The following is a 15,653-nucleotide window of genomic DNA, read 5'->3' on the forward strand; positions in this document are numbered from 1 at the left end:
TTGGCTTAGGCATTGGATCAAAAAATTCTATACATGACTCCACCACACTCAGCAGGGGGGGGTCATTTGAGGGTTAACGGCCAGTGGGATCCGATGAAAACAGGAAGCCGAATGGAGCCCCAGCGCTGCCGCGACTACCTAAATGCAGCTAAACCCTGCCCTTGAACCAGCCCTGTTGCAGCAGCTGGGAAAAGCTGACGGAGGGGGCCAAATACGCCCCCCTGCTGACGCAGGAGCCAGCTCCCTCTCACAACTCAGGAAAGAGGAGAGGTCCTGTTGGCTGAGGCAGCCTGAGCATAGCAGAGGGAAAGCAAACCTTCAAAATAGTATTTGAGTCACACCACTGTTTTTGCTGACTTAACAGGCAACAGGTTGCCAGGTCACTTGACTGACTTGAATCCAAATAGAATCCAGTCTAAATCCTACCCCCACAGTCCTTAGAGGGACATGAGTATTGGGTGGTGGGATTGGATACAAGACCCCAGTCGACCTTGCTATAGGAATGCTCCCTAAATCAGGGATGGACAATATCCTGTGCTACAGATGTTGGGGGACTGCTACTCCCATTCAACCCAGCTAGCATGACTGTTAGTCAGGGATGGTGGTAATTGTAGGTGAAGAGCATCTGGAACACTACAAACTCCTCATCCCTGATCTCAATATTGTAAGGAGAACCCACAGGGTTCAGACAGCCTCACAGTGAAGCAGGTGGTACCTTGGTTGTGTCTGTGAAATATTTTTGTTATTTCCCACAAGCAGAGAATACATCACTTTGGGAAGGTATTTACCTACTCTGTAATTATGGAAATCACTATTATTCATATGTAACAAAACAAAAAAAAATGCAACAAATACTGTATATTCCGGCATATAAGACAACTGGGTGTATAAGACAACCCCAAACTTTTCTAGTTAAAATATAGAGTTTGGGATATACTCGCCGTATAAGAAATACGACCTGGCGTATAAGACGACCCCTGACTTTTGAGAAGATTTTCCTGGGTTAAAAAGTAGTCTTATACGCAGCAATATACAGCAAGAAACCAGGGATGGGTAAATGTGAACTCCTTTGAGTGCCAGTTACAATGTGCTACTTAGAGTTGGGCGTATGGTGATATATGCAGGAAGGATAAATTGACGACCTACTCTTCTCACTGTGTGTAAGGTGAAACATTCATGCTGTTATGGGAAGGCTTAAATGCAGGTGCTTGCTGTTGCTGTTCTTGTCGCAGACCTGTCTACAGACCCGTCCTTTTGCCTTTAAGGAAATGACGAGAGAATGCAGAAACACCCAAGAACATTTGTATAAGCCTGGAGAAGTAATCATTGGTGGGGTTGTTTCTGTAAAACAACAGTGGGCTTATTTAATTGATTTTAAAGATGTTCCAGACAGAAATCACGATATTGGTTTGTAAGTTTTGTACAGTTTTGCCTACTTCTAATCCTGGTTGAACAATGTTAGATTTGCAAACAATTGCATGGTAGGTGTTTGTCTGGCATGCTAAGAAGTGCCCCTTTTTGTAACTGAAGTGTCCCCCTGGAAAACTTGGATTATTGATCAGAATCCTGCCACCTGTATGGAATAATGTCCAAAAGATTCCCCATAATGGGGTAGGATTTTGCCACAGACCCACCAGTTTTTTCTAGGGAAAGCTCTTCAAAACAGCCCACTTTATATTTGCTCCCACCAAAGAGGAAAGGAAAGATTGAAAGCCGAGCCAATTCACTGCCTTCTCGCTGCATGATATGCATAGGGTACGCATGACTCACCAGGGAAATATACAAGGCAGGAAGAGAAAGAAGTGCAGGGTCTCACAAGGGAGTACCCTGCATAGCTTTCCCTGCTCCATACTGGCTGCTCCACTGGCAAGAACAATCTAATGTTAATATATTATGTCCCACTGATCCAAAGGCAAGAAGCTAACCAATGGGATAAAGTGCTTAATTCTGGCTTAATTCTGGCTGCATTCTGGGTTTACAATGAATTACTCTATCTATTCACTCTTTGTCTGACACAACTGAACAATTATAGTCTCAGAAATTGAACCAAAATACATTCATTTTAACTTCCCTTTCTCCAGCTAGTAGAAAGTTACCCAGCAGAACTTTTAAAAACCAAACAAACCTGTCCTGCTAATAGCAAATTGAACAATCCCAAACTCACCTTTATAAATCTCAATGTGAACCTCATTGCAGCATAAACTTCAAATATTATCAACATGTTTTCGCTGTGATTTTTGCCGTTCATGAGATCAATGACAACCCACAGCTCTTGCCCAATATCACCCTGGGGTTCCATATCTTCAACAACTTATATGATTTAAAAAGAACGTACAAATCCATTCTGGATCTACTTTTCAAGCAGAGAAAGAATATGCCCAATTACAAGTGTGACAGGAAAAATGTATTATCTGTTATTGGAGGACTCACTTCAGAATATTCCAAGCAGATGTCTACTATTCTAAGCAACTACAAGATCCCACAGGTATGCACAGTCATGTTTTGTATGAATGGTGTCCGCTTGCTTTTCAGTTATGCTCTAACAATCTCCCTTTTAAATAAAAAGAGTATGAAAAAATGAGAAGTTGTTTCTTAAAAGTGGAAAAAAATTAATGGTTAATGACAATGTGTTGGGATATTGATTGAAAACTAAACTTCTACACCTAAATAAACACCTAAATATTGTGATTTTTGCTTTAGTTACATTCATACTTGAACCATTTAAAACCATAGACTTAGATGACCTCGGTTAATGAGCTACTACAACAAATAACTTTGGGCTAATTGTGTTGCACAAAGACTAAAGGTAAAAGAAAAATATTTAGCTGCTAATGAGCTCTACATAGTAAACTCAGCAATGCTATGGTTTGGAGTAATTAATTACTAATGAACAGATCTATACAAATACAAACATGAAGAGACTGTTCTTATCCTGCTATACAGGGCTGTAACACAACACTAGAGAGATCTCCAGACCTTTTTATTATGCACTCACAATGATTTGTGCTCATGATGCAATTGGAGGGATCATACAACATCCCACTTTCAGTACCATTTGTGCCTGTAAATGTTTTGGCGTGGTCATATTGCTTCATTTTCAATCAGTGCACATGCTGTAATGTCCTGAAATCCTGTAAATTCCACAGATATTCTGGGTTGTTGTAGCTTTTATCCCACTTTTGCTGTGCTATTACCGGTACACCTACAGATAGCAATAATGTGGTCCTATTGGAAGTATAACAGGACAACTAATAAAGCAGCATAACTCCCCACCCCACCAGAATACTATATTTGCATCAAGAACCTGCTGTAGAATACATCTTCAATAAAACACGGCTCTGTGGGAGACCTGGGTTTTCCTTTATCTACACATTCTAGAGACTAATTGTAGCAGAGAAAGGTCATTTAACAGAAGTGTTGAAACACTTTTGAGTTGAGGTATTTAAAATATTTCTCGCTGAATAAATACATAGTCAACCAAAAAGAAAAGGGGGGGAAAAACCCTACTTTTACGTGCATCTACATGAAAATAATCATATTCGTGGGGGCACCTGTTCTATTCCTACAGATATTATTATATAGTTTGTAAATTTAATGTGATTAATAGTATGAGTGTATAGCTTGACTAAGGTATTTCCGTATACAAATTCACAGGCTAGCATTGTGGAATGTAATGTGTTACCACAGTGACCACATGAAAGGTGTTCTTGGGTGAGTTGCTTATTAAGGCAGAGTTCTTTTGTTTTTTGTTTGTTTGTTAGTTCACTTTTGGTTCATTTGAAGCTACAGCAAGTGGCAAAAGTGATTTCCCTTTTTTGTACCGGCTGGCAGCAAGAGAAACCACATATCGTATGGGGATCATTCAGCTTCTTCTGCATTTCAGATGGACATGGATTGGCCTGGTTGTATCTGACGATGACGCCGGGGAAATCTTTGTGCAGAGACTAAGTCCTTTGTTTGCCCAGAAGAAAATATGTGTTGCCCTCTTGAGAACAGTAACTAACTATATTCTTAACAATCACATGCAATTGGATTACATTGTAAGAATCACAGAGTTAATGCAAACACTTGTTTCAACTGATGCCAATGTGATTGTTCTCAAGATGGATACATTTTTGCTTAATTTTTTAGCACAGTTCATGGAAGCAGATGAAATCAATGTGATGAGCAACAGAGGAAAGGTTTGGATAATGCCGCTTCAGTGGGATCTTGTCAGCAAACAGCAAAGTGGAGAAATGATTGGCAGAAACATTTTCTTTGGTGCCTTTTCTTTCTCAGTCCACACAAATTCAATGCCAAAATTCAAGGAATTTCTTCGGAATGTAAAGCTTGATGACACTTTAGAGATGTTTCTCTGTTTGCCATGGGAAACTGCATTTAAACTGTGTGAAAGCTGTACAGGAGAGGAGAATTTGGAGGAACTTCCTATAAAGATTTTTGAAATGGAAATGTCTGGTGAGAGCTACAGTATCTATAATGCTGTCTATGCTGTGGCACATGCTTTGCATGCCATATACTTTTCCAGACAAAGTGTTATGTTGCATAAAGGCAGACTTGAGCATGTAGAAGTCCAGCCATGGAAGGTAAATTGCAATCACTTTAAGGCTGGGGAGTGTGTGTGTGTGTGTGTGTGTGTGTGTGGTTCCCCCCCCCCTAGAAAGAAGGGTCATTATGCATATTAAAATGTGGGGGAGGGGCACAGACAGGGGAGGGGTCAGTGCATGGGGGAGGGGTGTGAACTGATGCCAAGGCTGAGCAGTTAGCTGTTTGATGCTACGTCACTCCCACACAAACCTACTGGGGAGCTGTCACCCAGAAGAAGAAGCCTACCATGGTCATTGCCACCAGGAAAAAATAGTTCCTGGAACTGTGATCCAGTGTACTCCACTGGGGGGGGGGAGCACTGAGGCTGATGTTGTCTATTTGGAAATTTGAGGTCATGCCTTAGGTACCATTCACAAAATGACTACCATAGTTAACAGGGCATAACACAACATTGCAACATATCAAAACACCAGAAAAATAGACAGGGATGTGAAATTGAATGGACATATCCCCACTGCACTTGCTTAGAAACATATATTCCTTGCCCACCCTTCTTTGTTCAGAACAGAAGGCAGACTAGATGTCAAATTTTGACACCCATGAAATGCGGGCACATCGAAACAGGGATTTTTAATGTAGAGATTGAGCCTGTGCAAACAGGAACTCAGCAGGAAGAAGAAACTAACTGTCATTCACTGTAGATTTTTGAGAATATATTTTATTGAGACCTTTTGCAGCTGTCCCAGAATGTACTGGTGTATACACTGACACTCACACACTCTTACACTCTCCTCCGGAAAATATTGATTTTTGCTAACTATTTTGTGGCACCTTTGTTGCCCTACTGATGAGGAACTGAGGACAATCTGCTGTACAGTTCATTTTAACAGTGGTATATTTGTAGAAAGCATGCTGAGAAAGCATACTGAGAAAATGGAATTCCATATTTATATTTCTTTTAGTTTCTCCCAATCGAGCTCCATGATTAGTTCACCTTCACTGCTATCTTATTATGTGGATATAAAGTGACAGAAATATTATGAATTTGATTCCTCTGTGCTTCACTTCAGGTCCAATTTTTAAATGTTTGCAAATCACCAAATGGAAGATTGAATGTACACTGTAATTACAGATGCCATTTTTATAAAAAGGTGTTGTGCTGTCTCCCAATCTAGCTCCACATTTTCCTGGAAAACCTCCACTTTAACAATGGAGCTGCCCAAGAAGTCTTGTTTGAGAACAAGGAATTGTCCATAGGGTATGATATCATCAACTGGGTCATTTTCCCCAATGAGTCCTACATCAAAGTCTTGGTTGGAAGGGTTTTGCCAAGCCACATGTTCAGCATTATGGAAGATGCCATTGTGTGGAACAAAGGATTAAAGCAGGTAGGAATAAATTGTGTATCTTAAAGGAATGGAGCTGCTGTCTTGGCCATTTCACTCCTGCAGCAGAAACTTCAGTTTAAAATTTCTCTTTGCTACTTTCCGAGCCTTCCAGAGTTTGAATGGGGTAATGAAAATTGATCTCTGTCACGCAAATCCATATTCACTACTTCTCAGCAGTAGACTCCCATTGAAGCAAGCAGCTGGGAGCCTGGCAGCTTTCCAGCTGACAGGACTTTGGCCTCTTGCTTGCTCTGGGAACCAAATGGCAAACTTGATCAGCTCTTAGGTTCAGAGCTGTAGTGCAGAACAGTTGGGAAATACTGCTTCTTGTCAGGGAAATGGTAAATAACCTGTGTAAGGCAATTAATGAAAGAGGCAAAGTGTGGGGCTATATGCACTCTCTAGTGCATCATAACTCCCAGCAGAGTATTTAAAAATCACAAAATGTGCAGCACAGTGAAACATTATGAATATAGGCTGCTACATGCAGTATCTTTAAACATCCCTTATAGTTTGATTTCAGTGTTTCGCCATTTCTACCCATTTCATGAATGTGCATATTTAAATTTTTGGGGAAACAAGGATCAGGTGTGACTTGAAAACTCAGGGTGTCCCTGATTCCTGCTCATACACCTTGTTAATGTGATTCACCTCCAAAACATAAGGTTATGACATGAATCACCCCAGTTTACCTAGTTATTTGTCATATATATCAGAACCCCTTTTTAAAAAAAAAAAAAAAATCTCCCCTGCACACACCCAAAAGGCAGACTTGAGCTGCCCACCCTTTGTTGGAGTAATTGAATGATTGATTTACAATTAGTAAAATAATGGGATACAACTGCTTAAGTGTGTTCTACAACAAATTTAATTGGAAACTTTGTTGGAAATCTTCAGAGATATGCTATTTTAACTGCATTTTTAAGAATCAGATTTTGAAATTCCATCTTCAACTATTTAATATATCAAGAGTACATGCAGTATAACATCTTGCGCAGTCAGACAGAGTCCCCCCAAACCCCAGGCAGCCCCCGAGCAGAATAATGACACCAGACAACATTCTATGGGATTAAATTTAGCCACAACTTTATTAAGATTCAGATGTAGGGAGACCTTGGCTCAGGCATTCGGCTTTTATCCTTCCCAGCCCCAAGCCGGGGGTCTGGGTAATTTTCGGGTTATCCAGCATATGTGGGTGTTGGGCTAGTTCTGGAGAACATATGTTCAAGAGATAGCCCGCCCCCCTTTTCGCCGCTGCTGGAGGGGGAGGGCAATGACGAACTCTGGGCATATGGTCAATGCTTCCCCCCTAGACCTCGTTTATGGGAACCCTGGTATTGCCGCTGCAATGGGGGCGGGGGGGGTCACCTCCCCCGCCCCCCTTCTGGTAAATTACTAAAGGATTCCGCCCAAGGCCTGCACCCGCCAAAGTTGTGACTAATTGCAACGGGAAAGGAGAAACCTGTCAATGCAGGGAAAGTCCTTTCCGGCCCTTCAACAGCGGCCTTGTCGTAGCAGCTCCTGCGTGCGTGTTCGCCTGCAGAAGAAAAAAGGGGGTTAACCTGTAATGTAAGCATTAATTTTGCGAGTGGAGGGTGGGAAAGCTCTGGAGTCGTCGGCAGCTACCAAGGTATGTCTCACCTTCTGCTGTGTGCACTGAATGGTTACCTCCTCCTACCTGGCCAATCCCCCCTGGCAACACCCCCCCCCAGCTGGATTGGATGGATGGCTGTGTGGGCGGAGACCACAGGTGTCCAGCCCGGGAAGGTGGTGCCAGCCTCCGAACTGCTAAGGGCTGTCCAGGGGTTCCCAGGGGCTGTGCATGACTGTGCAAAATGTGCGCCCCTTTTTATATGGGGAACAGTCATTATCTGAGCTCTGTTTTAAGCTCCATTTTAAGCACTTTTATCACATCAGAAATTACAGTTCGTTTTGCAGCTTTGAGTGCTAATTCTGATGTGAGAATTATGTTTATCACCATAAGCATCTCGTTTCAAAACTGTTCAGCTTACAAAATTCCAAAACAGCCATAACACCTTAGTAAGTCTAGATAAAAAGCAGGATATAAATAAAACACCAGGTTGAAATTTTATATAAAAAAGCAAGAAAAAATTGCATCACCTCAGTGCCACCACTACAAAGACCCTAACCACATCAGATTTCATGCAAGGACTGAAGTGATGGGCTGGCTCATGTTTGAGAATAAGGTTCATGCACTCTATTTTTTTCCCCTTTTTGAAAAATGAATAGGTGCCACCACGTTCCATATGTGTTGAAAGCTGCCATATTGGACACAGTAAGATAGTTCAAGAAGGAAAACCAGCCTGTTGCTATGACTGCACTCCGTGCTCAGAAAACATGATTTCTAACAAGAAGGGTATGTGACAGTGTACAGTAAATTTTTGAAACATGAGTTTTCTATACTTTATCAGGACCAGAGCACAGCAGGAAAAAGAAAAAAAAACATTCCTCCTTCTGCAGTGCATTCCTATTTCTATTCAGGTCCCTGAGAAATTACAATTTGCAAGTCAGTGTTTATGCAGACTGGCACTACTGAGGATTTCTCAACATAGTAATAATCATCATCATAATCATCACTACATTTCTGCAGTGTATCGGGCTATGCACTGACATACAACATAAAACCCCAATCCAAGGCTCTTGAATCAGAGTTAACCATCTGTTCTACATTTGAATATTTTAGGGAGGAACTTATTTTTAATTAACATATAACAGGGAAGGGGAAGCAGGAAGGGGCTATTGCTGTCTCTCTCCTGCCATCTCCAAACTAGGAGTAGGAGTTTAATTCTCTGACAAGCTTCTGGTACATTAGCACCCTGCCACATGCAGGATCAGTGCCTCCACTGAACAGTTGCTCAGGAGAGGTGCCAATCCTGCTCCTTTACATGTGGCTTGACAGCAAGGAAGCTGCTTGCGAAGAAGCAGCACACACCAGGCAAGATTCACATCTCAGTTGTTCAGTTGTTCAGCAGAGGTGTCAATCCTGCTTTGTGCATAATGAACTTTTGCAAGCTGCTTATCTATAGGAAATCCACCATCAATGGAGTACATTTCATTGGGCACGTTTGACATCTCAATTGAATAGTTGTTCAGGAAAGGCACTGCTTCTGCTTCACAGAACTACTTTGCAGTTCAGCTGGATCTACACTGACCTGTTTAACTTTATTTCCCTCTGTTAGAATTATATTGTTGTTGTTGTTTAGTCGATTAGTCGTGTCCGACTCTTCGTGACCCCATGGTCCATAGCACGCCAGGCACTCCTGTCTTCCACTGCCTCCCACAGTTTGGTCAAACTCATGTTCGTAGCTTCGAGAACACTGTCCAACCATCTCGTCCTCTGTCGTCCCCTTCTATCTAATATAATTCTCAGAAGGGGACGACAGAGAATTATATTAGATATGTCATTTAAAAACGGCACAGGACATACTTATTAATTAATATGTCTTTTACCTTGGTTTTTGCATCAAATGTATGCAGTTATCCAGGCAAACCATTTTCCTAAATGCTGTTCTTTCCCTGCTGCTTCTCACCGGTTGCTCTGTTCTGGCCCCTGGTGTCACATACTTTGACAAGCTTTCAAACTACTAAGTTGGCAAGAGCTGGAACTGAGCAATGGGAGCTCACCCCGTTGCGGGGATTCAAACCGCCGACCTTTTGATTGGCAAGCCCTAGGCTCAGTGGTTTAACCCACAGCGCCACCCGCGCCCCCTTTGTGCTCAGTATATATTTGGAATCGAGACATCTTCATCTAAACATTTGGATTGAATAATTTTTGTCCAGCATTCACTAGGCATTATGACATCTGATCGTTCCTGCTTAAAACAAAGAGTGCTATTCAAATGATATATTCTCTTTATACCTTTCAGATGCAGTTCATTGTACCATGTGCCAAGAAGATCAATACTCAAATGAGAACCATGACCAGTGTATCCCTAAGCATATATCATTCCTCTCTTATCAAGAGCCCTTGGGCATTGTTTTGGTTAGTGTTGTTCTTTCCTTTGCTGTGATCACTTGTTTTGTGACACAAACCTTCCTAAAGAATTGGACTACCCCCATTGTCAAAGCCAACAACCAGAATCTCACATGCCTTCTTCTCATTTCCATCCTGCTGTGCTATCTTTCTTGTTTTCTCTTCATTGGCAAACCGGGGAAGGTGACCTGCCTTCTTCAACACATGACCTTTGGCATCATATTCTCTGTGGCAGTTTCTTGTGTGTTGGCAAAAACAATCCTTGTGGTCCTGGCCTTCATGGCCACAAAGCCAGGCAACAGGATGAAAACATGGCTGGGCCAAAAAGTGGCTATTTCCATTGTTCTTTCCTGCTCCCTCAAACAAGTGTGTATTTGTACCATATGGGTGTTGACCTCTCCACCATTCCCAGGTGTTGACATGCACTCACAGGCTGGAAAGATCATACTGGAATGCAATGAAGGTTCCATCACCATGTTCTACTCTATGTTGGGCTACATTGGCTTTTTGGCCCTCATCAGCTTCATTGTAGCTTTCTTAGCCAGAAGCTTGCCTGACACCTTCAATGAAGCCAAGTTTATCACCTTCAGCATGTTGGTGTTTTGCAGTGTTTGGATCTCCTTTATTCCAGGTTATCTGAGCACCAAGGGGAAACATATTGTGGTGGTGGAGCTTTTTGCCATCTTGGCCTCCAATACCGGGCTGCTGGCTTGCATTTTCTTCCCCAAATGTTACATCATTATTTTCAGGGCTGATCTCAACACAAAGAACCTGCTAACTGGAAAAAGGATGGGCTGATTTTGCATGTTATCTCTCCATTATTTCATCCAAATATGTAATTCCTGCAATCTGTTCACTTTCGTGATATATTGCTTTTTTATTGCTGGAATGTAATGAAGGCTCTATTATCATGTTCTACTGTGTCTTGGGCTATATGGATTTCCCAGCCACGATCAGCATCACTGTAGCTTTCTTAGCCAGAATATTGCCTGATACTTTCAATGAAGCCAAATTTATCACCTTCAGCGTGTTGGTGTTTTTGCAGTGTTTGGATCTTGTTTATTCCAAGTACCTAATCACTAAGGGAAAATATATAATGGCTGAGGAGGTTTTTGCCATCTTGGCCTCCAATACTGGGCTATTGGCTTGCATCTTCCTCTGGGAGGCACTGGAAGACAGGAGTGCCTGGTGTGGTCTGGTCCATGGGGTCACAAAGAGTCGGACATGACTAAACAACAACAGTCTGAGATACTGCTACAGATTAAACGCCCTTGAGGATCATACTCTTACTATGCTCTGGTTAGAGCAACTAAGGACAGGGGGCTGGGCACATAAGTGCCAGGGTATGCTTATGGCTTATAATCTTCAAATGGAGAACTTCTTAGCCCTTAAGCCACACAACCTTAGAAATTGGATTTTTGATCAGGTTGCCAACCAAGGCAGAGCATCTATCATTGCTGGTCATTACTCTACTTGGTACCTTCTAATTAAAACATATTACCCAAGTCCCCATTACCTTGAGACTCTGACCTTCCCAAAACTACCCAGTGCCTTTGTAGAACTAAGGTTCCAACAGATGCCCTCAGCAAATTTAGAATGGAGATATTGGAGAATTCCCCATATGGATCACAAATGTATATATGGATGCCATCGGGTAGAGGACATTACACACCAGGTAGTCAATTTTGCGCTGGCAGTCAAGAAACTCCATTCCAGCTGTGTGAATGCACTCTAATCTTAATTTTTAATGTTGTATTTTTTTATGTTGTAAACTGCTACAGGTTACATTGTATGATTTTAGATGAAAGTTTTCCTTTTATTCTCTGCCATCTATTGTATAGGCATTTGGCTATATACAATAAAATTGACTGAGCAATACTAAGAAGCTGATAACCCAAACAGGAAATGATTACTGTAGTCAGTTTTTGTTTGCTACCTGTATTGTATTGTATTGTATTGTATTGTATTGTATTGTATTGTATTGTATTGTATTGTATTGTATTGTATTACCATTAAGCACTTCTTTACTGGACTTAGTAAACTGCTAACCCCATGAAAGTAATGACTGAATGCAAATTTATTTGTTACATGTATTATTTTTGTATTAGTATACTTTTTGCACTTCTCATAACAGACAACTTAAATTGCCTGAATCTTTGAGTCATGAGGTTACAGATTTTTTTTGTATTGACTCATTTTATTGCACTTTAGGAATAAAATCTGGAAGTTATGGAGTGGTACCAACAGATTACAGACCTTCTAAGTCCCTGTATATTGCAGCAGGCAGGTCACCCTGAGGCTCTTAGACCACAAATGAGAATAAGTTTGAAAGGGAATGCAGGAATATGAAGAAGAGGAGGAGGAAGAACTAGTCAAGCTTACTCATAGTGGTAAAATGACAAGATCAGGTGGCTTAAATAGGTTTCTGGACAAGAAACAAGTACTACATATGGCATTATTTAAGCGGGGGGAAAGGCTTCACTCATTAGACAAAGGTGGATGGAGTTGGGTGTGCATACACGATGAAAGAACTTCTGTCACAGTGTCCCATTTCACCAGAAGTGGTTCAGTCATGAGCTGGTCACATGACTGGAAAAACTGTGAACAAACGCTGTCTCCCTAAGTCTGAAAGTGAGATGAGCGCCACACCCCATAGTTAAATTTGACTTGACTCAACCATCTAGGGGTCTTTATCCTTTACCTTGGAAGAGCTTGGAAATTTGTCCACTTCTTTTACCAAAGCCAGCTAACTTTCTAACTTCACTGAAGCAGGTAGAAACCTGGTTGACTCTGGGAAATAATTTCTTCGGTTCTCACAAACAGCATAGGTGACATCAGGGGGAAATTAATCTACTCTGTAATTAAGTGAAGCACTATTATTAGCTTTCTTTCATCTGTGACAAAAATTAAAACAGAAATGTGGACCTCAAATGAGTGCTGGATGCAATATGCCACTTACAGACGAGAACGCAGAGATAAATGCAGGAAGGACAAACTGACCACCTACTATCCCTGCTGTGTGTGTGTGGCAAAGCATGCTATGGTTCAATTGCATCATGGGAAGGCTTGTCTTTAAACGAAGATGCATGCTATTGCTGCTATTGCTACAGCTGCAGCTTCCGACTTTTGGCTGTAGTGAAATGACAGGAGCATGCATTAACACCCAAAACCATTTGTATAAGCCTGGAGAAGTAGTAATTGGTGGGGTTCTTTCTCTAATTCAACCTGGGGTATATTTGCTCAATTTTAAAGTTGCTCCAGATGGAAGTCATGATGCTCCTTTGTAAGTTTTGTACAGTCTTTTTTTAAAATAACTCATATTCATATTTGCCAACATTACATTTGGCAATAGTCACATTGCATGTGTGTTTGTGGAAGGTCCAGAACTGCTAATTTTTCAAAAGGTTTAACTGAGGTTAATGAGGAAAATGTATCATTCAAATTTCTGCTTTTAATAAACACCCAGAAACTACATTTGGGGCCTTGGTAGATTTGCCTTAAAGGAGTGGCAAGCATTCAAATCCCTGAATTCCTAAAATCCAAACTGGATAAGTTTTTCTGACTTTGAATAAGTGATAGGAGCCAACTCCTAGGGGCTGTGGGGGCTTCAGCCCCCACAATGCAATATTTGATGGAGCTCCTCTCCCCAAGTTGATGGTCATTCCCATTCAAATAGTGTGTGTGCACTTCATCATGTGAACAATTATGCAGGGTGGGACCTCCCACAATATTTTATTTAAGTTGGCACCTCTGAATAAGTGACTCTGGAAAGAACTGGAGTTGGGACCAAAAGTCCACACTCTGCATGAAATCTTTTTATCAGAATAGCTTTTTGTTAAACTTCACTTTTGTCCTTTCCATTCCCAGATTTCCCAGTGAGAAATCTTCAAAGCAGTTCCTTAATATCTTTGAAGAAATCTAGGCTATTTAAATGAGTTTGTGGGAGAGGGTAATTAGTAGTTGCAGAATAGGGTGTATTCCGTTCTGGTCAGACCTCACCTGGAGTACTGTGTCCAGTTCTGGGCACCACAGTTCAAGAAGGATACTGACAAGCTGGAACGTGTCCAGAGGAGGGCAACCAAAATGGTCAAAGGCCTGGAAACAATGCCTTATGTGGAACGGCTTAGGGAGCTGGGTATGTTTAGCCTGGAGAAGAGAAGGTTAAGGGGGTGATATGATAGTCATATTCAAATATATAAAAGGATGTCATATGGAAGAGGGTGAAAGGTTGTTTTCTGCTGCTCCAGAAAAGTGGACACAGGGCAATGGATTCAAGCTACAAGAAAGATGATTCCACCTAAACATTAGGAAGACCTTCCTGACAGAAAGAGCTGTTCGACAGTGGAATTTGCTGCCAAGGAGTGTGGTGGAGTCTCCTTCTTTGGAGGTCTTTAAGTGGAGGCTTGACAGCCATCTGTCAAGAATGCTTTGATGGTGTTTCCTGCTTGGCAGGGGGTTGGACTAGATGGTCCTTGTCATCTCTTCCAACTCGATGATTCTATGATTCTAAATCCACTACCATGTTCTGTCCATCCTCACTGTACAAAGTTGTACCTTTACTGCACCTATAATAGTTGGCTAGATTCTGCTGTTTTCTGTTGTTCGCATTTCTTTTCTAACCAAATTCATGATCACCAAAAAAGTGAATATACTGAGATAGTAGAAGTATTGGTCATATTTGCTTCTGACACTGGCCAGTTTCTTACACCATTCTCACAAAAAATTACATTATTCTTCTATGAAGTGAACTGAATTCCACGTAAGCAATGTTTAAGAGAGAGAGAAAATCTTTATTCTAAAAGGTTAGGAGGGCTTGTGCATACAAATAAATGTAGATCAGCCACAAGAGGCCTGAAACTCTGAAGGGGGAAACTCTGCTGGGTGATTGAGCTTGAAGATCATAATTATTGGGGAAAATAAATTAAGTAATTGACATTCAACTGTGTGAGAGGTTTCTTCTTCTTAATATCTTCTCAAGTATATTTGGCACTGCTTGTAATATTCCGAACGTTGGAAGAAAATGTTGAGGATCATTAGAATGAACTTGAATTGAACTGTGAACTGAACTAGTGCGTAAATGTAGGTAAATATATCCAGACAGTAGTTTTGGCATCCATGTCCATCCTTCATCCAAGTAGGAAGGAACTATTATCCCAGTCCAAAGGCATATTCCAAGCTTCCAAATGTACTAGAGAAGGTTGTGGACTAGGGCGCTCTCTCTCTCCTGATTTTGAAATTATGCAAAGGTTCCTTGTGGATTTATCTCTAATATGCCTCTTCTTACCTTCTTCCCAGCATCCTTTGTGTTAGGCACTTGGAAGGAGAAAGGCATTTAAATTGGATGTAAAAGATGTTGACATTCCATTTTTTTAATTGATTGGCCAAAGCCAAAGCATTAGAAGGATTACTAACATGACTCTGCAGTGACAGTGTGCCTGAAAAGTTGTGCTGATAGCTTTCTAATTAAATGAAGGAAGCAAACTGTCTGGGAAGTTAGGAATATAAGAGTTCCAAAATGGTGTACCAAGAAATTCATGCTAATTGACTGTTCAAGGACTATTAAAGAAATGACCGCTCTGTTGGGTACAATTTACCCATTGGTGACATATTAGTTATAATTGGCCACATCTCTCCTTCATATCCTGCCGTTTTTTTCTTGACCTCTTTTAGAATTCCTGTATTGAGAGATCTAGATAAAGATAGCAACAAATAAAACATCAAGAGAA

At 41.2% G+C, this 15,653-nt stretch overlaps 1 protein-coding gene across 1 annotated transcript; it reads left to right on the top strand.

Moving 5' to 3' along the window:
• Positions 1-2,374: 2,374 nt before the first annotated feature.
• LOC132592909 (vomeronasal type-2 receptor 26-like) lies at positions 2,375-10,725 on the top strand. The gene is made up of 5 exons (XM_060281132.1): positions 2,375-2,485; positions 3,762-4,181; positions 5,721-5,933; positions 8,184-8,310; positions 9,821-10,725. The coding sequence occupies exons 1-5, from the start codon at positions 2,375-2,377 to the stop codon at positions 10,723-10,725; spliced, it is 1,776 nt and encodes a 591-aa protein (XP_060137115.1).
• The last annotated feature ends 4,928 nt before the right edge of the window (positions 10,726-15,653 follow it).

The sequence above is a fragment of the Zootoca vivipara genome, chromosome 13 (assembly GCF_963506605.1).
Source record: "Zootoca vivipara chromosome 13, rZooViv1.1, whole genome shotgun sequence".
NCBI lineage: Eukaryota > Metazoa > Chordata > Lepidosauria > Squamata > Lacertidae > Zootoca > Zootoca vivipara.

Coding starts and splice junctions, on each gene's coding strand:
- LOC132592909 (XM_060281132.1), top strand. CDS start 2,375: ATGCCCAATTACAAGTGTGACAGGAAAAATGTATTATCTGTTATTGGA. Junction 5,934..8,183: donor GGAACAAAGGATTAAAGCAG/GTAGGAATAAAT, acceptor AAAAATGAATAG/GTGCCACCACGTTCCATATG. Junction 8,311..9,820: donor CATGATTTCTAACAAGAAGG/GTATGTGACAGT, acceptor TATACCTTTCAG/ATGCAGTTCATTGTACCATG.